The following is a 22,593-nucleotide window of genomic DNA, read 5'->3' on the forward strand; positions in this document are numbered from 1 at the left end:
AGTTTACATGCAAACGTGCAAACGAAGATTTCAAAGCCAGTACCATACCAGTATCGGTATCGCCATTTGGTCCTGCTCCTTTTATAAATGTGATAGGTTACGTGATATAGCAATCAATCACAAAGGGGGGACTAGAGAAAAACTCATTCATTCCACATGTAACCAAAACGATGTATGTTGATTTACCATGTCACAACTCCTTTATTTTTTTGGATTGGCCACCACATAAACACCTTATAATTAATAGCTTAGCGTAAAGTACATTTACAAAAAATCCCCACGTTACATGTCGAGCGATTAATAACAATGTCGCCTATGTGTAGTACACAGACGTCGCTACGCCGTTTTGGATCAGTGACAATAAGTCTTAAATTTAAATATCTTTTATAAAAAAAGACACTTTGTGAACTACAAAAAAGTGTAGCCTGCAAAAATATATTGCCAGTTGTGATGCTCGGCCATCGAGTATTTCAACGCATGGTACGTGGTACAAATCACATGATCATATGAAATTGTTGGACTTTTTCTATTACACAATTATGCGCATGCTCAGAATGGATCTGACAGGCGGTACGGATCAGGCACTGATATCCACCTGTACCCTCCAGCTGAAAAGATGGGGCATTTTGGCAGACCACCAAAGATTGTTGAATGATTATTGAATGTCCCTTTTTATTATTAATACACATTATACCCATTCTTTTTGGCTGCCATTCCCCTACAACCCCTTTAACGAGATTTACTACACACTGAATGTACAGGTCAACCATTCAAGCAATTAGACAGTTTAATCATTATCTAAATAGCTTATTTGGGAGTAAAAACATGAATAAATCGTTTGGCCAGATGGACTGCAAATATACTCTGAGCTGCCAATCTCTCTCAACAGTTCATTTCTTATATGCGTCAATCCTTAGTCACTTAAGCCGGCCTATTTTTTCCTTCGATCTCAGATTTCTGTGATTTATCAGTTTATCAAAGGATGCACTTCCTTAACCTGCATCCAGCTTAACATGACCCAGGGTTCCACATTGGGCAAGTGGATTGACCGGAGCTGCTGTCCACTCTCCCCTCTTTCGCCGGGAGGTAGCTAGTAATAGTAGCGTACGCCCAGCTAACAATTTTTGATTCCCAGAACGTTCTGGGAACGTTCGTTTTTGGTTGCGGGAATGTTCCCTGAAGGTTAGGTTTGGTTGTATTTTGGTTGCGTTTTTGTGGATCAGAAAGTTTCCTTAACGTTCTGGGAACATTAGTTTTTGGTTACATCGATCATTCTCAGAACGTTCCCTTAGCGTTATAACCTTTAGAAAATGTTCCCCTGACATTATAACCTTTAGAGAACGTTCCCCTGACGTTATAACCTTTAGAGAACATTCCCCTAACATTCCCCTGACGTTATAACCTTTAGAGAACGTTCCCCTGACGTTGCAACCTTTAGAGAACGTTCCCCTAACGTTCCCCTGACGTTATAACCTTTAGAGAACGTTCCCCTAACATTCCCCTGACGTTATAACCTTTAGAGAACATTCCCCTAACATTCCCCTGACGTTATAACCTTTAGAGAACGTTCCCCTGACGTTGCAACCTTTAGAGAACGTTCCCCTAACATTCTCCTGACGTTATAACCTTTAGAGAACGTTCCCCTGACGTTGCAACCTTTAGAGAACGTTCCCCTAACGTTCCCCTGACAATAGAGAACGTTCCCCTAACGTTCCCCTGACGTTCCCCTGACGTTATAACCTTTAGAGAACGTTCCCCTGACGTTGCAACCTTTAGAGAACGTTCCCCTAACGTTCCCCTGACGTTATAACCTTTAGAAAACGTTCCCCTGACGTTGCAACCTTTAGAGAACGTTCCCCTGACGTTATAACCTTTAGAAAACGTTCCCCTGACGTTGCAACCTTTAGAGAACGTTCCCCTGACGTTATAACCTTTAGAGAACGTTCCCCTAACGTTATAACCTTTAGAGAACATTCCCTAACGTTATAACGAGTGCTGCGTTCTTACGCTGTCAAAAATTTTACTATCATTTCAAAATGAGCTCATAAAATAGCCTGGTAAACATGGCTGGGAAATATTCAGGTTATTATAATATAAACACAACACATGTTTGTAAAATAAAAAAAAATAAAAACAGATGTCAGAGAAGGACTCAGTGGCACTGTTTGTTGCTTTATCCTAAAAGCATAATATTGTCAAAAGTATTACAGCTAAAAAACAACTTGGTAATACTCATTCCTTCCAACACTCAGGGCAGGGAACTAACATGCGATATTAACTCTAAATGCAGTCCACAGTAACACAGGGCAGTATCCAAATAATCTGCTACACAAACTAGAACAATTGGCCAAAATGTAGCATTGCTATGGTGGAAGCTGGTGTTTCAGGAGATGTATGGATCAGTCTATGCTGCTAGACCTGATTTAATATGGATCATTGACTCTGAAGTTGTAATTCTCCAGTTCACAGGATCTGCTATAACTGGCACTAGAGAATAAATTGTTTAAAAACCTGACTTAAATGTCAATGGACTGAATGGCGATGAGAGCTGGTTTGGCATTTGGAATGCAATGTTTTGGTTTTGTTACGTTGAACCTATAATACTTAACTGCATTTTTAAAAGTACATTCTATCACATTTCAAAGTCAACGAGGAGACTTGTACTGATTAGAGTATTAGTAGCAGTCAATCTGTAGCTTCTTTCTCGCTGCAGTAGCCAGAGTTAAAGGCTGTTTGCTGAGCTGATAATAGCTAGGCTCAGAAAATTACTACCAGCTACACAACTACAAAAGTCAAATGCTGGTAAATTGACTACTGTTTCTACTCTATCAGCCTCTCTGCAGCCATTTAGACACCGTCTAGATAGCATTTATTCCACACCATATGCTGTGTTTCCAGGGCAATATTTTGTAAATTGCTTGTGAATAGATTTATTTCAGTGGCTAGGCAAGCTGAATTTCCTCTCTGTTTTTCCCCACCACTGTGTATCTTCATCCTGCATGGACTAGGGCTTACCCTGGTCCCCTGGTGCTGTGTAATTTCACGTCTGAGCAGCAGGGCTCTGTGGGAAATGCTAAACCCTGCATGTGGATGCCGTCTTTTAGCACAAAACGTTTACAATGTGTTATAATGTAATCACAAATGTCCTTGAATCTCTGAGTCTTTTTGATGTTTTTCGTGCTGTCTTCTTCTGTGTAGACATAACCTAGTTTTATATGGACATACAGCATATGATTCTTCTAATATATCTTCAGACATATGCTCTTTTTGGTAGATAAGATATTTTCTAGTATCTAATATTAAGCTCAAACCCATCTATCTTTTCTTCTTTTTGTGTCTCCTCTACAGTAAGCATGTTTCTCAACACCCTGACACCCAAGTTTTACGTGGCTCTGACAGGCACTTCCTCCCTCATATCTGGACTCATATTGGTAAGAAACACTTGTTTTTCTATCTTTATCTAATGACACTGAAGCTGGTACTAGTTTTGAAATGTATTATGATGTTAATAATCAGTTTGGTATCTATTTTCTCACGAAGCACAGATATGACCTGTTGAAAACAGGTGTTCTCCGATGGCACTTTACAATACTTAAATACTGGGGGTGTGACTCTTTGCTGTTACCTTCAGTGCGTAAGTGTTGCACATTGTTCCGGGGAATAAGCTAAATGTAAACCTTGAGGTTGATGACTGTGCACTCTTACCTGACATTCTCATTCATAATGTTTAAAAGAGAAAATTAATTTTCAGCGGTGGCTCCCTAGGTGACTTTATGAGCCTGGATGTAATTTGTCAGGTCTATAATCACAGGTTCAGAGGCCAGGAGCTGAAGAGAGAGAACATCTATACTCATTTGGTCCTTCTGCTAAATAATGGCAGCCTCTGGCATTGCCTTCTGACGTATCACGACACCATGCAACACACTTTCAATGCTTTTAGTGCTTTTCAAAGTACTGAGAACACATTTTAGGGTTTTTTTTTTGGTGTGGGATGTGGATAAAGATATAAATAGAGCCCTCCATCTCTGTGCATTAAACACTCAGCTAACTGGTTACTAGTGGTTCCAAGTTGTTGACCTGCATATTGAACCTTTCCCCACTTCTCCAGGGAAGGAAACTAATGTTAAAATGTTTAGGTGTCAGTGTTCAAAAACAATTAGAATAAATGAAGATGTGACAAATGTCATCAAAGCAGGGAAGCAATATAATGAAACTGTTGGCAAGGCCTTTCCTATTTATGCTAGTTTTATCTCTCTTTCAAGTTCCTCACAGAGACAGCCAACTGTGCAACAGTGGTTGGTCTGGATTTTAAAACAGCTTCTCTCGTAATTAACTCACTCTCTTCCCTGCGGGCTATTTGCCAATATACGTAGGCTGCTTAGGAAAAGGTGTCGAGCTTTGCACATGCTCTGTGAGAAAAATGAAATGAATAAAAAAAAATGGAAAGGAATTGGTTTTGTATGAGCGAAACTTGTCATTTTCTCCGTACTTGGAATGGATCTTTTTGTCCCAGTTAGTTAGTTTGATATAAGTCACCTCAAATATCACTTCCACCCTCAAGCAGAGGCTGACCGTATAACAGCTTTGCCAGGTGGCAGTCTGTAGGCTACATTTAATAAAATGCTGCTCTCATCAGCATTCTGGATGTTTTTCACACATTCAGTGATCAAAACTTTACATGAATGGTTCCTGTAGCAGAAGATTTCAAACCTTACTTTGTCTTTTTTCCTATATTCTTTGAGCAACATTCTCGCCTAGTATTTAAAGTCACAGTCTTCTGCTGTTTGCCGCTGAACAGCTCCACCAGAGCAAAACAAGCAACGTAAATCTCATTTTGTCTTGTGTTCTTAAGGGGAATTCAAAAAGTTCAACTGGAAATGTATAGAGGGGAATTTCACAGTTCAAGGTGTTTTCAGTGTTAAGTTAAGTCAATAAATGTAACATATTTCCCAAGTCAATGAGTAATCGTTTTAAATAATCGTGATTTCCCTATGACCAAAAATAATGTGTGAATCAGTGATAATGATTTTTTTCCATAACTGAGCAGCCCAACAGCCGTGTGGTTTTTATTGAATGAAAGTCATAAGAACAGTTCAATCAAAGATTCTCTCTCTCTTCCAGATATTTGAGTGGTGGTATTTCAGGAAATATGGGACCTCCTTCATAGAGCAGGTGTCTGTGAGCCACCTGCGCCCCCTGCTGGGCGGTGTGGACAGCAGCTCCCCCAGCAACTCCAACACCAGTAATGGAGAGGCCGATTCCAATCGACAAAGTGTTTCTGGTAAGAGCTGATAGGAATATCCAGCTCATAGTGCTGTATGCAGCATCAGTACAAAAACAGGACAGCAGCTGATTCTAACAGCAGTGTTGTCAAAGCGTATTAGAACTTCGGCTCTGTTTTGTTGTTCCACATCATAATGAACATTTTCTCATCACTCACAACAGGGTACACTTTAGTGAAATCATGTTCATTTACACACAAGTTTGCCACACATTTGACCAGCAAGTCATGTACCAGGTGATTACAAAGTATGCTTCTATTGGTGTTTTTCGATCCCATTTCCATGGTACTTTATCTGCTCTAAATCGGGTTGGCTCCACTCTGCCGATACTATAAAAAAGTACCTGTTGGCAGTTGCCAGGGACTTTTTTTATAATGGAAAACCAAAAAAAATGAGTCGAGGTGATTCGAGCACGTACCATGTAATGGAAAAATGCCATATGTGATAAATCTGGTCAGACAAAACAAGCAATATGATGTCACCAAAGGCTTTTCATGGACATTTTGGAAAAAAACTTTGTTACTGCTATTTTACCTTGATCCCATTTTTGTAAAGGAGGTTTGTAGAAGTTTACTCCTCGACTCAGCGGGCTCGGGTTCAACTACGACTTGTAGCCCATTGGTGCATGTCATTACCACCATATATATATATATATATATATATATACATGTGTGTGTGTGTGTGTGTGTATATATATATGTATATGTATACATACACACACACAACACAAATGGAAAGATTGATTAAATGTTATGGTGGTCATCTATATATTTAAGTGCTACAAATAGGGCTGGCTCGGAGTCCCTGCTCTCTTTAGCGTCTCCACTCTAGACCTCATCCCTTCACAGGTCACTGTTGCAGTAATCCAGAGCCTTGCAGTTTGGTTCTGCTGTGTTAACTTCAGAAAGGAGAACTAAAAAGCCAAAATGTTGTAAAATGTCAAAGCAATTTTTTTTTTAGCTGTACTGCAACAAAACCCCACTGGCCCACTGAAAGCAATGAAAGCATTGATTCTAATGTGTAGTTTTGGGAGAGGCTTTCACACTTGTTTTAACTTATGTATTGTTTTTTTTATAGAATTTATATCAAAACCATTATATATAGACATCTGTTAACACTTAAATGCAAAACTGCCACCCTGACATTTAATTAGAGACTGCCTCTCTGAGCTCGTAGGTTTGTTTGTTTGGTTTGAATTTCCCACTCTGAGCTATGAATTATAAAGTATGCCAATATCTTACGAATAGTTGATCTATTCTTACTGTTCATGGTGCAGCTCCAGCATTTGTTTGTAAAAGGACACATCCCTCTGCTGGCTGCTTCAGAATCTCAGATTAAAACTAATGAATACGACTTTACAAACACTAGAATTGAATATTTTCTTTATAAGACACATTCTCAAACATGTTTGCAGCTTTTGAGCTGTATAGTAAGTGCATACATTCCCAAACATACAGTGTTAGTAAGATTTATACTGAATACAACCTGTAGAATATTTAAAGTGCATACCTTTTTAAAATAGTTTTTTAACATTTTTGATCATGAATGAGTTGTAGTATCTCACCTGATCCCTTTTCTACCCATTACAACAAAAGGAATAAAAAGACTAGTAAAATCAAGTATATAATCATGACATGGTAAAACAGAATAAGCCTTCTGTTCTGATTTAAGTGTGTTTGTGAGACGAGATTTACAGGGCTAGGCAATCCATACTCTGCCTCTTGAGGGACTAACGTTGAACTTGTCAAGCTACAGTAGACGAGATCTTAGAAATTGAAGTCTGTGTAGCAATATCCTCCACAGTCACTCAGGGCGAGCTCTGCATAGCTTTCGTTCGACATCAGTGATGCTTTGATCGTGGTTAACCCGTCATATGTATATTTGCTCTCCCATGGAAATTCATTCATTTCAAAAGAGGACATTTCTCAGTGCTGCATAATTCCTTTGGTTCCATTGCGAATAATACAGGAAAACATTTATCCTACACATGAATCCATAATACAGCATTCCTTAAGAGTCACAGTCTGCTTTTTTACAGCAGCATTTGAATTATGTAATGAAAAAATTTGTTTTAGCAGCAAGCTGAAGATGCAATGCAAGTTTAAAGTTGAAATGCTAAGGATGTATAACCTAGGGGTGGGGGAAGAAATTTATACAGCGTAGTATTGCGATATCTTCCGTGGCATTACTGTATCGATACACAGACGCTAAGTATCGTTCTTTTATTATATATTATATATATGTGTTGGCTAGTTTGTCTGCTTGACAATCCCACTTTGCAACAATAAAACTTAAGTGAGATGAAGCAACAGAGAAACATATCTTTTAGATAAAACAAATGTTGACAAAGTTTCCTTTTGTGGACGACATTTGAAATTGGTAAAAAAAAAAAAAAAAGGTAATACATTACAATATATCGCAGAATATTGCAATATGTTAAAACCTGAATAATATTGTGTCGTGACATACACTACCGGTCAAAAGTTTGGGTTCACTTACAAATTTCCATTTCACTCCATTATAGACAGGATAGCAGCTGATCTGAGTGGGGGGGCTGATCTTTAATGCAATATCTACATTGCCCATTATCAGCAACCATTCATCCAATGTTCATCATCATTTAAAAAAACTAACTAAGAAAACATTGGACAACCCTTATGCAATTTTGTAAGCACATAATGTAATCTAAAAACTGCTGCCCTGGTTAAAAAAACAAGGCAACTGATCTCAGCTGGGATTCTGTCTATAATGGAGTGCAATGGAAATTTCTAAGTGACCCCAAACTTTTGACCGGTAGTGTAAGTATTGGGATGATATTGTATTGTGGGGCGTCTGGCGGTTCCCACCCCTAGTGTAACCTCATTTAATCAGTACAATCTCTGCACGTTTCCTCCAAAGGCTCCTGTTGTTGAACGGTTTGTGGAGGCATGACGCAGCCGGCTTTTATATTCAGCCAAACAACTTTGAATTAAATAGGATTATGTGTGTTGTATTATATCAACAAGCCGTGATTGGGAAAAGAAAGGCAGTCTAATTACTTTAACTGTACTAATCCTCAGTTTTTTGGCAAATAATCTCCTCGGCGTAAATCCCTCTATTGAAACCAGAGTTACAGGGTGGAGCACGTTCTTTTTTTCTTTGTTACAGCAGGTGCAGTCACTAGATTGATTGGTTAATAGGTCTGCTCTTGAAATGAAAGAATGTAGTATAGCATGAATTCAGACATCTTTGTGAAACCGTTCTTAATTTTTGTTGGTGGGATTTATTATTTCTGTTGGAAGTGTTATTTAGTGGCTTTTCTACTCTTTATAGAGTAAAACATTGTGTATCCTTGTTTGATTAAGACACTGTGTGGTTAGATTTAAAGATAGTGGCCAGTGCTGAAGTAAGGAATTGATTAGTAGAAAATGCAAAATCATTTTTTAAGGCTAAATAGCAAATATTTGCTGGCTCCAGCCTCTCATATTTGGTGATTGGCTGCATTTTTCTCTGTTTTAAATAATTGTAATTTTAATATTTGTGAGATGTTTTGACTGTTGATCAGACAAAACAAGCAGTATGATGTCACCAAAGGATGTTCATGGGCATTTTTCACTATTTTGTGATGTTTTGAAACATGTTTTTGTTGCTGCTGCTGGTCATCATGAACACCATCTATATATATATATATATTTAAGTGCTACAAATAGGGCTGGCTCGGAGTCCCTGCTCTCTTTAGCTTCTCCACTCTAGACCTCATCCCTTCACAGGTCACTGTTGCAGTAATCCAGAGCCCTGCAGTTTGGTTCTGCTGTGTTAACTTCAGAAAGGAGAACTAAAAAGCCAAAATGTTGTAAAATGTCAAAGCAATTTTTAGCTGTATTGCAACAAAACCCCACTGGCCCGCTGAAGGCGATGAAAGCATTGATTCTAATGTGTAGTCATGGGAGAGGCTTTCACACTTGTTTTAACTTATGTATTGGTTTTTATAGAATTTATATCAAAACCATTTTGCTGCTAAATATATAGTCACTTTGAGCTATGAATCAGCAAGTATGCCAATATCTTATTAATAGTTGATCTATTCTTACGGTTTATGGAGCAGCGCCAGCATTTGTTTTGTGTGGTTTGTGTGCTTTATAGATGAAAAAATAATAAATAGATCGTTATCATTAGTTAGCACCCCTAATACTCATTATTAAAGGGGTAATTCAGCAATTTTGTACTGCACTTCCATGAAGTTTGGGGTCTTGCGAGAGACAAAAGAATAAAGAAAGATCTAAATCATTGTAGCAGAGGCATCTGACATTAAGTTCCAAGTTAAAATGCTGGATCCTGCAATTCCCACAATGCATCAGTATTTCCTCAAATCCATCCTTCCCAGTAGGGGAACAACATTCCCCCAACATTCAGGTCTTTACACCTATTGCAGGTTTTCTGTAATGTTCACCAAGTCAAAGCTGGCAACCCAGATTACACCATCAGGGGTTTCCTCCGCTCCTCCACAGCCTCAGAACACATCGTACAGTTTCCCTGTCTTAGGAAATTCACCATACCTCCAAAAGTGTAATATCAACATTTCAAAACCCCATATTGTTAAATCCTGTATCCTACATTCATCTGTTCATGCCATGAGCCAAAACACGGGCTTGTGACTGTTTTCTGAAAGCAGTGAGAGATTGTGTAGAAGCATGTTTGGTCATTGAGGAGTTTTAAGGCCTTTTCCCTGTCAGCTGTGCTGTCAAAGAGGTCGACTGCCAGTCGGGCAGCTGCAGGACAGTTGGCAGGATGCATAGTCGAGCCCTTTGAAATGTGCCGAGGAGGCTCAGTGTCGACTTTACCCTTGACACTCATCACCGGTGTTGTTTTCTCTCTCTCTCTCTCTCTCTCTCTCTCTCTCTCTCTCTCTCTCTCTCTCTCTCTCTCTCTCCCTCTCCGTCTCCCTTTTGCAGAATGTAAAGTATGGAGAAATCCGCTGAATTTATTTCGTGGAGCCGAATATAACCGGTGAGTGACTACCTGCATCTGAAAACCCTCTGGAGCTCTGGCCGCCTTTGTCGGTCTCCCTCTTTTTTCTGTCTTGTCTCTCGTTTGTTTTCCTAATCAATCTCTTTTTGTGTTCACTCTCCTGCCATATTTTCTGTTTTCCTTATCTGTTATCTATGATACAGTATTCCTTTTCCTTCTCTTAATCTTCTTTCATCTCACACTTTGTCATCTGTTTGGCGTTTTCAAACTCAATTAAAGTAAATTCGTTCTCGCTCTCCTCCGTTTCCTCATGTTTCATTTATTTTCTCTTCTGACCTATCTTGTCTTTTCATTCCTTATCAACTCCTCACTTGACCTTTTTGTCTTTGTGCTTCTTTTTATCTGTCCTCCCTCTCTCAGATTTATCTGTCCTTCAAAAGGGGCAACCCGTTTGATTTGTTCTCATGTCAATCTTCCTTTATTCTCTCGTTGTCTCCTTTATTCTCTCGTTGTCTCCTTTATTCTCTCGTTGTCTCCTTTATTCTCTCGTTGTCTCCTTTATTCTCTTGTTGTCTTGCTCTTGTTCCTCCTATTGAGTCATGCTCCACTTTTCCACTTCTTGTGCTGTACTTATCCTGTCATTTACTCTACCTACCTAAGCTCCAAAGATTAACTTTGGCCAATCTCACTGAAGTGCAATACCCATTAAGTATGTCCAACCTATGACTCATGTACCGTCATCAGAACATCTAACATCAGAGCAAGTACAGCACAGGTCTTTTATTCTCTCTTTCTCACACTCGGTAATAATACATGTGACTTTGTGCTTGTTTCCAGATATACGTGGGTAACAGGTCGAGAGCCGCTGACATACTATGATATGAACCTGTCGGCACAAGATCATCAGACCTTCTTTACTTGTGACTCAGACCACCTCCGGCCTGCTGATGCCAGTAAGCAAACACATGCATATACAATACAGTACATGTATCCAGTGCATTCCACAATGATATGGAGTAACCACACAGTGGGAACAAGTAGCCCATGGACACCCTTAGCTGGCTACTTTTTAGAAAACATTTTGGCCATAAAAGCCAAATTTGGTAGCACATTCTAATGTTGCTATTCCATCATTTACATTGATCTTAATTATTGCATTAATTATTTTTTTTTTACATGAATTGTAAGAACTAGACTTAGACGGCTCAAGTTTTATCATCACACTCCCATTGTTGTAATGTTGAGGCTAGTGGTCAAAGACAAAATTGTTATTTAAAAGTTAAATAAAAAAATGTCTGTAATAAAGGAGCCGGCTGGACTTACATGAGTATTCGTGTTGCTGATGAAAAGCTCTGTGTGTCTTGATTTCTTTGTCGTGATGTCCACCGATGGTAATATGACCCCTCTGACATCTTAAATATGATTCTTTGTGTGTGTTTGTTTGGTGGCAGTTATGCAGAAGGCATGGAGAGAGAGAAACCCACAGGCTCGCATCTCTGCAGCACATGAAGCTCTGGAGCTCGAAGAGTGAGTCGACCTCCCTGTTTATTTTCTTTGTGTCCCAAAAGAAAAACTTAAAGCAAAGCCAGACAAAATAAACATAGTTGTATTAAATGCATTTTTTTCTTCTTTTTTTTTCTTTTTAATTATTCGCTGACCCCCTCAGATTTATGTCGGGACCTGTTGGTGGGGTTAACTTCTTATTTTAATCTATAAAATCCCAGCAAAAGCTATATCACAACCTTGATTTCATCTATAAATCCACAATGATAATAAGCACTGTTTCTTTAAGGTCAGTAGACTTCAATGGGATCTATCTTGAAAGATTGGAAAGTGCGGGTTTTGTTGGTGGGAGGGATGATGCATCTCATCCCAGATTGGCCCTTGGGTGCCTGCATCATTCATAGGGGAAGATAACTTGTTTTCATGGCAGCGTAGGTTTATTTTTAGGAGCATCTGTAACTACAGGAGCACTGCAGAGGAATTGTGTCGTATGTTGCTTTCAGCTCATATCAAGGCCGTGACAGCAGGTTGTCTCGGAGGAAAACCTCTTTGATCAGTGCTCTGTCAGATGCTGCTTACAAATACACAAGTCGTAAAATTGCGTTTTATCGCCCAGAGATGCCCCGCTGTGTAGACAAAGAAGGATGCCCTGTGTTTTTATTTGGTTGGTAAATGAATGACTGACTCTATTGGAATAAGATAATAAGTTAGTTTGTAATTTCCTGGTTAACAGATCCCGGTCCTCTCCTCCTCTCCTCTCCTCCTGTAGTTGTGCAACAGCATACATCCTGTTAGCAGAGGAAGAAGCTACAACCATCATGGAGGCTGAACGATTGTTCAAACAGGCGCTAAAAGCTGGAGAGGGCTGCTATCGCCGCAGCCAACAGCTCCAACATCACGGTACACAGTATGAAGCCCAGCACAGTGAGTGGAAACATCCTGCTTCAGATTTCAGTCTATGGACAACAGTGGACAGTAAAAGTGATCTGTATGTGTACATTATGTGCCTCCACCAGGAAGAGACACCAATGTATTGGTGTACATAAAAAGAAGACTGGCCATGTGCTCCAGAAAGCTGGGCCGAACACGAGAAGCAGTTAAAATGATGAGAGATGTAAGTACACAGCCTGCTAGCACCCCACACACACACACACACACACACACACACACACACACACACACACACACACACACACACACACACACACACACGTGTTCTTTGATTGATGAAGTATAACAGTAGTAAAACAAGTATAACAAGTAGTGACAGTGTACTGTAACTGCTTAAAGCTGAAAAATGCCCAAAAGCTCTTGTCTGCTGACTGTGCATGTGTCGCCCCCTGTCCGGTATTACATGTAACAACAGTTGTGTGTTTTCCAGTTAATGAAGGAGTTCCCTCTCCTCAGTATGTTCAACATCCATGAGAACCTGCTGGAGTCACTACTAGAGCTCCAGAACTACGCCGACGTCCAGGCCGTATTGGCCAAGTACGACGGTGAGGGACTCAAACATTGTTTTGTTTTGTTTTGTAACTGAGAAACAAATGTAGTAAGGCAGACATGTTGTTTTCTAACTTAAATTAAGTTAGTTTGGCAGAAAAAAACTGCTTACAATCCAATTACATTGACCTAACAAATGTTTGAAATGTCCTGGATTTACTTTGTAAAACTGCACATAATCACTCAAGTGATTTTGTAAATGTAAAAAGTACATCCGTCACTTAACTGTACACCCACCTACATATAGACATGCAACATTGGTGTTTCAGGATGCATTTTAACACAACAGGTGTTTCCACACTGGTAAAGCTGTTACAGTATGTTTTATTCATCCATCTTAATGCTCCATACAATATCTCAGCCGGAGTGTTGGAGTCATGTTTATATCAGTGAAAAAAGGCAGATCACACTTAACTGTTGGATGAGTGGAAAAAAAAAAAAACTTGACAGCAAAACAACCCCAAAGCTATGACATCCAAACTCATTATCTTCATTCACAAACTCCTCTGGGCGGCTTCTTAAACGCAGCACCTGTAATTCCAACCGTCTGCTATGTTAACGTCTGCTAAACACGTCTCCGTCCATGTCTGGTTTATGTCTCCACAGATATTAGCTTACCCAAATCTGCAACAATATGCTACACAGCAGCCTTGCTCAAAGCCAGGGCGGTATCGGACAAGTGAGTATCGCTTTTCATCGTCTACAATGCTCAACTTTTTAAGAGTTTAAAATAGAGCTGAAAATGGCCCGGGGAAGTGTTCAGTGTGAATGAGAGAACAGGGCTGAGTGCTGGTGTAGCAGTTATATTTTTCTCTTTGGTACAGGGCTGCCTGGAGGGTAGATCAGGGTTACTGTGAGTGTTTTGGTCTCCACTCACCCAGAAGTTCTGGGTTATTTATGACTGTAAAACATAATGGTGGTGCACAGATAAAACCATAGAAATAGCCTTTTTCTTTGCCCATTTATCTGCACACAGATTATTGATATTACTTTTTAATGCTTCATCTTTTTGTTAATTTTTAATGGTAATTGTATTGTCAAAATTGGTTGTATAACTGTTAATTCTATAATCTTACATGAAAAATACACCCTGAAACAAAACAAAATAAGCATATGTTGGCAATCTACTAGAGTATTCTGCTGCTCTGGCTCTCACATGTATGTTCATCTATTAAGTCTCTTTTTTGAGAAACAGACACTCTTTTACACACTAGGGATTTAGGAGATGTTGTTCCACAGAGCAGCTAGTCGCTCTGCTGGATTTCAACGTCCTTATTATCCGTGGGAGTTGTTTTCAAAATCACTTTGATCATATATGATGTGCAATCCCAATGAGATTGCTGACAGGTGTGTGTCTGTGTCTGTGTGTGTGTGTCTGTGTGTCTGTGTGTCTGTGTGCAGATTTTCTCCAGAAGCAGCATCTAGGCGAGGGCTAAGCACAGCAGAGATGAACGCAGTGGAAGCCATCCACAGAGCGGTGGAGTTCAACCCTCACGTCCCCAAAGTGAGACACACACACACACACACACACACACACACACACACACACACACACACACACACACGATTACCCGGTTGCCACACAGCTACTGCTTTTTTTTTTCTTCTTCTTTTTTTTAAATTAAAAATAAAATAAAAATAATCAATTATTTTTGATAAAGATACATTTGATTACATTAAGATACAATAATCATACTGGGCTGGACATTGTCCAGTATGTAACAGACACACAAAGTGATCAAACAGATCTCTGGCATTTCTGTACTGAAATTTCTTGTTACTTATTGGCTGAATCATACGCCGATATAAATACTTTACTACAGTAGTTTAGTTTATATTTTATACATGTTATATTACATCGCTCATTGTGACTTGCACTATTTTATGTTTACATTCCCTATTTTTTTTTTGTATTATACTTGTATAATTGGCATTGTTAGAGGGAGCCTGAGACTTAAGATTCTCTGCACGGCTGCTTTTCTGTAATTGTTGTGCTCATAAATAAAGAAGTTGAACTTGATATATGAGTGATAATATGAGCTGATAATAACATACGTGCTGATGTACAGTATGGTTAAGGCTTTAGCTAATGGTGGGAGAAATGATTCAGGAGTGATGCATTCAGGAGTAGTGCACAAAACTCAGAAAAGCATAAAAAAGCTCAGTACAACAGAAGCTACATTGTTAGGAGGAGTAGTCTGATGGTGGCTGTAAAACCTGTACACAACAAACTCATTATACACTGTTGTATTAACACTGGTAAGGGATGAGAACCTTTAGATTTCCAGTTTTTAGAGTTTGCAGATTATGAGCTGAAGTCTGACTCAATTGTTTCAAAGACAGCTGCTGTGGGTACAGTGTTGGATTAATTAGGGTGTAGTTAGGTTATCAGCGGTTGTCTTTTCTACACTCAGCTAAACTTCATTTGCCGTTTTTTTTGTCGTGTGTCAAATTCTGATTGATCCGACTGGCGTGTCTCTGTCCTGTTCTTCATGCCTTTGTTCTCCTCCTCCTCAGTATCTCCTGGAGATGAAGAGTCTGATTCTTCCTCCAGAACACATCCTGAAGAGAGGGGACAGCGAGGCCATAGCCTACGCCTTCTTCCACCTGCAGCACTGGAAAAGGGTAGAGGGGGCGCTCAACCTGCTGCACTGCACCTGGGAGGGCAGTGAGTACACACACACACACACACTCTCTCACTCTCACTTACTCTCACTCTCACTCACACTCACTCTCACTATCTCTCTCTCACTCACACACACTCTCTCTCTCTCTCACACACACTCTCTCTCTCACTCACTCACACATTACACACACACTCACTCACTCTCTCTCTCAGTTACCACACACATTCTCTCTCTATTCACTGGTAACCATTACTCAGCTGTCTCCAACCCTTTGATAAAACTCTCTGTTTGTGTGTTTGTAGCGTTCAGAATGATCCCATATCCTCTAGAGAAGGGTCACCTGTTTTACCCCTATCCCATCTGCACAGAGACGGCCGACAGAGAGCTGCTACCCAGTAAGAGACGCCCTGACACACACACATTTTTACATGCACACTACAAGCATTTATACAGCGTGACGCAAAAAACATGATCTGATTAGTCAGTAAAAAAAAAAAAGATGTAGCGCTTGAAATTCTCCAGTCTTACATAGGGCTGCATGATATGACGGAAATACACAATAACGTTGAAGATCGCGATAACAATATTACAATATATAACAATATATAATATTATTGTGATAATTAAAACGTAATTAAAGGGTACTCCGTTGCTGTCTGGATTTACCCTGCAGAGATCTGAGGAGCAGTTAACCACAGTCCTCAGAAATCCACCGGAGGTTAGAACGGCAACACAAAGAAAGAGACACGGCTCGACATTAAGGCTTGTCAAGTGGATTTTTTGTAGAGCAAGTGGAAGAGAAATTTACTAGCCCCACTGGGCAAATTAAAACTCCAACAAAATAAAATGCCATGTTACTTCACGTCATGTGCCACTCATTACGTCTATGTTACCAATTTGAAACAAATACATTTTTTTCCCCACAATCCAGGGCAGCAGACCGCTAACATTAGACCCGGCGGTGGCGGTAGTGTGTCAGCTGACCGCTAACGATAGACCCATTGGCAGCGGGTCAGCAGACCGCTAATGTTAGACCCAGCCCGCTGTTCAGCTCACTCTCTGTAAGCGATGCAGCGTAACTGCATGGTGGAAGCCAGCAAACCAGTGTTAGTTGGCTAACGTTAGCTAGTGCTAGCTAGATTGCTGTTTTCTTAATTTTTTTTTTTACTGATAATCTCTTTTAACTAACTCAGAAAGTCCCCAAACAATAATGTAAAACCACTTTCTTGTCATCACAGCTCCAGCCACCAGTTCCTCTCTGGCATCCACACTTCTGTCTGCACTCTTGTTGTCCCACTTCCCTCCTTTAATCATGCAGAGTAGTGCGGCAGCATCAGTCTAATAAACCTGACTCGCATGTGTGCAGATTCCAATCAGTGGATGCCCAACGGCAAGGGCTCTCTGTCTGATTGGCCAGAGAGTTGACAGCATGGCACGTATCTGAACACAGACAGAATGAAATGTAATACCGAAACAATATCACATTGATTTGACCGTTTTAAGGACCAAGTGTGATTATTTGTCCATATTTATGACGATAATGTGGACTTGGTCTTGTCATTTAGAATAATGATGCTGATTTCAATGCCTGGCACAAAAACTGAGTGGATTATTAAAAGTCATTAATAATTGTGATGAGGGGACAAATTCCTTAACAGAGAGCTGATGTGGAGTGTGTGTCGTCGTGCTGTCTGCTCAGCAGCTCGTCTGTCGTCACACACAAACCTTCATTTGATTAAGTTGGCTCCCAGCCACCAGCAGCAATACACTGGTGTGTGTGTGTGTGTGTGTGTGGGTGTGTGTGTGTGTGTGTGTGTAGATGTATGTACAGATACTGTAAACCCTCAATGAATTTAAATAATGGAGTTGTTTTAACACACAAAATTGCAAATATTCGGTTTTAACTAATTAGAAACAGCCTCATTAAACATGACTGACCCATACATGACACTGTAGCAATAGCAGTTTTTTTCCTCTGATACAGGAGCAGCGTGGCTCTCATACTGACTGTATGTTTGGATCCTGTATAGAGCTGTACTGTATGTAGTAACCTGATCAGACATGTCTGTCTGCAGACATACAGAGGAAGAGTTTTGCAGTGAAGTTGCATCAAAACCTGAAGTTTACCTTTTTTATTCACTGTCATTTTCTTCAATTTAGACTTTTTGTATTTTTTTACTGAGGCTATGGTACTATTCTCACAAAAATGTGGTAGTGTTTCACTACCTTGAGTACAAATTAACCAACAGATCATCAAAAAGTACCTCTTTTCCCCAAATTTAAGTACAGAGAACGACCAGTTTCACACGCCGGAAAGACGTAAGGTCCGGCGAAGGGTCCGCTGTAGGGTCTGGTGTAAGGTCCGGCGAAGGGTCCGCTGTAGGGTCTGGTGTAAGGTCCGGCATAGGGTCCGGCGTAGGTCTGTGTCTCCACGTACCTACGTTTGTATCGACGCCTTAGATTTAATTCCGAGGCATAATTCACATTTACGGTGTAAGTAAATCTGGCTAAGCCTTTCTCTTTTCCTTGACTGGTTAATTTTGGGGGATTTGGGCTTTTTGAATGTCTTGTATATGGCGCTGTAAAGGGTCGGATGGTCAGTTCACTTCCAGTTTAGGGCCTTCTTTGTGTCCTTAAGGTAGAAACAGAGACTAATACATGTTTTTGTATAAAGGATTGGTAAAAAAACTAACCAACCTGTGGTATGAATGTGAAGTAAATGTATAAAACTAACTTTGTGTGTGTGTGTGTGTGTGTGTGTGTGTGTGTGTGTGTGTGTGTGTGTGTGTGTGTGTGTGTGTGTGTGTGTGTGTGTGTGTGTGTGTGTGTGTGTGTGTGTGTGTTTTTGTCCCACGTGGAAGCAGTGTTTCACGAAGTGTCGGTCTACCCTAAGAAGGAGCTGCCCTTCTTCATCCTCTTCACAGCCGGTCTCTGCTCCTTCACTGCCATGCTGGCTCTGCTCACACACCAGTTCCCTGAACTCATGGGAGTGTTTGCTAAAGCTGTGAGTACACACACACACACACACACACACACACACACACACAGAGTAACTTGTTTGGAGGGTTTTCAGCAAAGAAAAAAATACAGAACTTTGATTTTTGCTGCAGAATATTTCAACAAAAATTAATGAAAGTTCAGTCTGTTGCTGTGGACGGTGTCGACCCTCGGACATTCTCTATGGGACAACATTTTCCTCCTAACCTGTCCTCTGGTGGGCGACCAGAGATCTTAAAAGTTAATAGCCTCATTTCCATAAAATCTGCTGGATGGAATAATATATCTAAAACCGCTGACCTTCCTTTATGGGCCACCCTCGGGTTGCACGTCAAGCCCGACCGATATATCGGCGGGCCGATATCATCAGCTGATATCAGGCTTTTCCCGATATATTGATATTGGCATTCATAATGGCCGTTTTGAGAAGGAAAAAAAAAAAGTCTCCTTAAAAAAAAAAGTCTCCTAAAGTCTCCTAAAAAAAAAAAAGTTTGTTCAAAGGACTTTAAGTTTCATATCTTAAGTTTGTATTTTTATACATTTGAATTATCAGAACTTAGATATATTTTAATGGTCCTCTTCACTCCACCTTGACAGCCTTGAAGTAGATTTGTTGAATTTGCTCTTGTACTGGTCTTAGGAGCACCAACAGCTGGTTGGTGTGAGCTGGTGGGCTGCTGCCGTCTCTCCTTCCAGACTGTTTGTCTTTCAGTCATTTAGTCGCTGTTTTCCTGCAGCCTCACACCCCCGGATAACCGCGCTAAAGAGTTTAGAAGTTGTTAGAGCATTCATTTCTGAGGTTGAAAAGTCGTCTTCAGCCGTCCCTGCTGTACTCATAGCAGCCAGTGGAGGGCGCTGACCACCCCCCCCCCACCACCACCACCGCCCCTCCCTGCAGCGCAATGCTGCTCACCTGGAATGTGGGTGAGCTCATCTCCCAGCACAGTTCTGCCCATCTAGATTAAATAATAATGTAGAAACACACCCTAGTGTCTGTGTGCTGCATATTGATCCTGACAAATGGCAGAATGTATTAATATAATCACTATATATTATTTAAATTGGCTCTGACTTACTTCTAAATTAGGACCAAATCTATATTTTTATGTTACAAGAATCTTCTTTTCGGTAGGGACGCACCGATCCAACTTTCTCTCTCCTAATCCCAGTTTAAATATCAGCCAACACTGAGTACCAGCCTGGTCCCAGGGCTGTCTCCAGTTTAACATCTGTATCCCTCGCTGGATGGACCTAGCTGGGATTGTTTTAGGTAAGGCTAGTTATGGCAAGGGTTGGCTGTGGAACTGAGAATTAGTGACTTTGATTTGTGACAATTGTGCGCATTGTGTGTTAATTCGCTTGGAGCAAACTTGATGCTGTAGTAATCAGCTTGTTACGTTAGGAGACAGATTGTGTGCAACACTGACATTTTGTCCCGAAGGTGGCAAAAGCAGAAAGGTCGCTAAACATATTCCGTCCTGCAGGTTGAAGGGAAATGTGGATCATAAGGTGGTCCCATCATGGCCGATACCCTGATCCACTTCATCTGGTGTATCGGAGCGCTGCATCAGTACTTTTTGGATTACAGGACGGTCTCCCCCCCGCCCTCCCGCACAGTTCAAACACACGGGACACACACCTTTACTTTGAAGTGCTCTTTGACGCGGGAACAGAGATATGTAATGCGATGTGTTTTTAAACTAGCAGGCAGATCCATGCAGGGGGAGAGGAGACTCTTCACGGCTTTTATCTTCCATCTGACAAACTGGGGAGCTCGATGTCCCGCTGTCGATCTGGGGGAGCCCCTATCTCCCCCCGACCCCTGCTCTCCTTCACCTCCCATTCCATTTCAATTTTGTTTATATAGCGCTAAATCCCAACAACAGTTATCTCATTTCATAAAAGAGCAGGTCTAGACCGTACTCTGATGTTATTTACAGAAACCCAACAGTTCCCCATTCACTGGTTGTTGCCATAACACCAACCTGAGGACGGGGCCTGGCCGCGAGCTGTTCTGCACTCACAGTAGCAGTCAGGTACAGAATCTCCAAAGTCCACTGCTGCTGCTAGTTTTATGGTAGTTCAGGAGATAGAAAGGCAAACAATACATGGAAGAGTCCATCAATAAAATATCAAAGCATTTATTCAAACTATCATTCATCTATTCGACTTAAAAAACACACCTGATAGTTCAGAAGACGTATGGTTCTATCCGCAAAGACAGAACTATGAAACCATCACTATGTTAATAAATGTTCATTTAGACCTTTTAGTAATGTTGCTAGGCTAATTTAGACATGATAGACTACGTTACCTTCAATATGAGGCTCAAATATGTTTTGCGGCCTCTGACAGATTTCCTCTAATTGTTTTTAGGGCCAAAAATGACTCTTGATAGTAAAGGATGCCGATCCCTGCTTTAATGAGGAGAATCGGATGCATTGTGTTTGTTACATTTTTAAACCATAAAACGATTTGTTGAATAATCGTTTAATTTGACAGAAAATGAATCAACAATTGAACAAAACAATCCACATACTGTCTTCATCAGCAGATGGGACTTTGATCTGGTTTTATGTGAGCTCAGTCACTTTAAAGACTCTACCCTGAGCTCCTTCAGGACATCTCGTCTCATGTTGGCTCAGAGTGGTTTCAGAAAGAAATCTCCTCTTAAGGTCCGTCTGCGAGCTGTTTTCCAAAACAAAGATTTTCCAAGGAAAACTGTTGAATATTCTCCGGTTACAGCTGCTTAAATGTGAGGATTTTTTTTTCTTTTTGGATTTTTGTTTGACAAAATTGGCAATTTAAAGATGTTATGCATTTATTCTAATAAATCTAATCTGTGACTCTAAAAAACTATATATATATACACACATGTATGTATGTATATATATATATATACACACACACACACACATATTTATATTAAGTGCGTGACTGTTGTTCTTTCTTTGTCTCCCTGTAGTTCCTCAGCACGCTGTTTGCTCCTCTGAACTTCATCATGGAGAAGGTGGAGAGCATCCTGCCGTCCAGCCTCTGGCACCAACTCACCCGCATCTGACCCAGACTGACCGGACTGGACCAGAATCAGACCCAGGACCAGGAGCCGACCTCCATCCAGACAGACACAGCTGGACTGAAACCCAGAACGCTGCGTTAGGCAGGACTGACGCACCTTTGTGCCAAGATTAGCGAGTTCAAACCAAACTGAGGACGACGGGAGGAGGCATGAAACAAAAAGGCCAAACAATGGAATCCACAATTGGTTTTGACTTTAATTGATATTTGTTTGCATTTTTTGGGTTTTGAATCATTTAAAGCTGTTCTTTTGTTGTACAAAAAGAGGTGATCAATTGCCATCATTAAAAAAAGTGAAAAGACAAAAAAATACAATAAAGGACTTTTTGTGTATTGCTGCAAGCCGGCTTCTTCCCGCCATCTTGATTCCCGCTGTGTTTTGACGGCTGTAACGCTGCAGTTTAATGGCCTTCGTCCAGAGTGGAGTCTGAATACAGCCGACAGCAAGCGCTGCTCAGGTAAAGGTGTCCTGTTACAAATATTTCATTACTTTGTGGTGATGTCTGAAGTTCTACCACGGACTCTAACATTTGTTTGTGGAAACAATGCCTTGGTTATCTTGTTTCAAGCCATTCTAGGGTTGTATAGAAAGCCTGCAGGAAGACTCGATTTGTGCCATTTCTCATTAATATTCAATGAGCTAAGCTGCTTGACTCTGA

At 40.5% G+C, this 22,593-nt stretch overlaps 1 protein-coding gene across 6 annotated transcripts in view; it reads left to right on the forward strand.

Annotated features, from left to right (window-relative positions):
- LOC116693742 (suppressor of tumorigenicity 7 protein homolog) overlaps window positions 1-22,276 on the forward strand; it is a 58,584-nt gene extending 36,308 nt beyond the window's left edge. For 3 of the 6 annotated variants that reach the window (XM_032522962.1, XM_032522966.1, XM_032522960.1), the window contains 14 exons: window positions 3,349-3,431; window positions 5,122-5,281; window positions 10,214-10,268; window positions 11,067-11,182; window positions 11,681-11,756; window positions 12,466-12,656; window positions 12,749-12,846; window positions 13,114-13,228; window positions 13,839-13,911; window positions 14,634-14,736; window positions 15,750-15,900; window positions 16,162-16,254; window positions 18,721-18,863; window positions 21,822-22,276. In XM_032522962.1, coding sequence (XP_032378853.1) covers window positions 3,349-3,431; window positions 5,122-5,281; window positions 10,214-10,268; window positions 11,067-11,182; window positions 11,681-11,756; window positions 12,466-12,656; window positions 12,749-12,846; window positions 13,114-13,228; window positions 13,839-13,911; window positions 14,634-14,736; window positions 15,750-15,900; window positions 16,162-16,254; window positions 18,721-18,863; window positions 21,822-21,917 — 1,553 coding nt within the window. In that variant the 3' untranslated portion in view covers window positions 21,918-22,276. The remainder of the gene's footprint in view (window positions 1-3,348; window positions 3,432-5,121; window positions 5,282-10,213; window positions 10,269-11,066; window positions 11,183-11,680; window positions 11,757-12,465; window positions 12,657-12,748; window positions 12,847-13,113; window positions 13,229-13,838; window positions 13,912-14,633; window positions 14,737-15,749; window positions 15,901-16,161; window positions 16,255-18,720; window positions 18,864-21,821) is intronic. The other 3 variants (XM_032522961.1, XM_032522964.1, XM_032522963.1) reach the window with 3 other exon arrangements.
- The last annotated feature ends 317 nt before the right edge of the window (window positions 22,277-22,593 follow it).

Source organism: Etheostoma spectabile, chromosome 8 (genome assembly GCF_008692095.1).
Source record: "Etheostoma spectabile isolate EspeVRDwgs_2016 chromosome 8, UIUC_Espe_1.0, whole genome shotgun sequence".
Classification (NCBI taxonomy): Eukaryota; Metazoa; Chordata; class Actinopteri; order Perciformes; family Percidae; genus Etheostoma; species Etheostoma spectabile.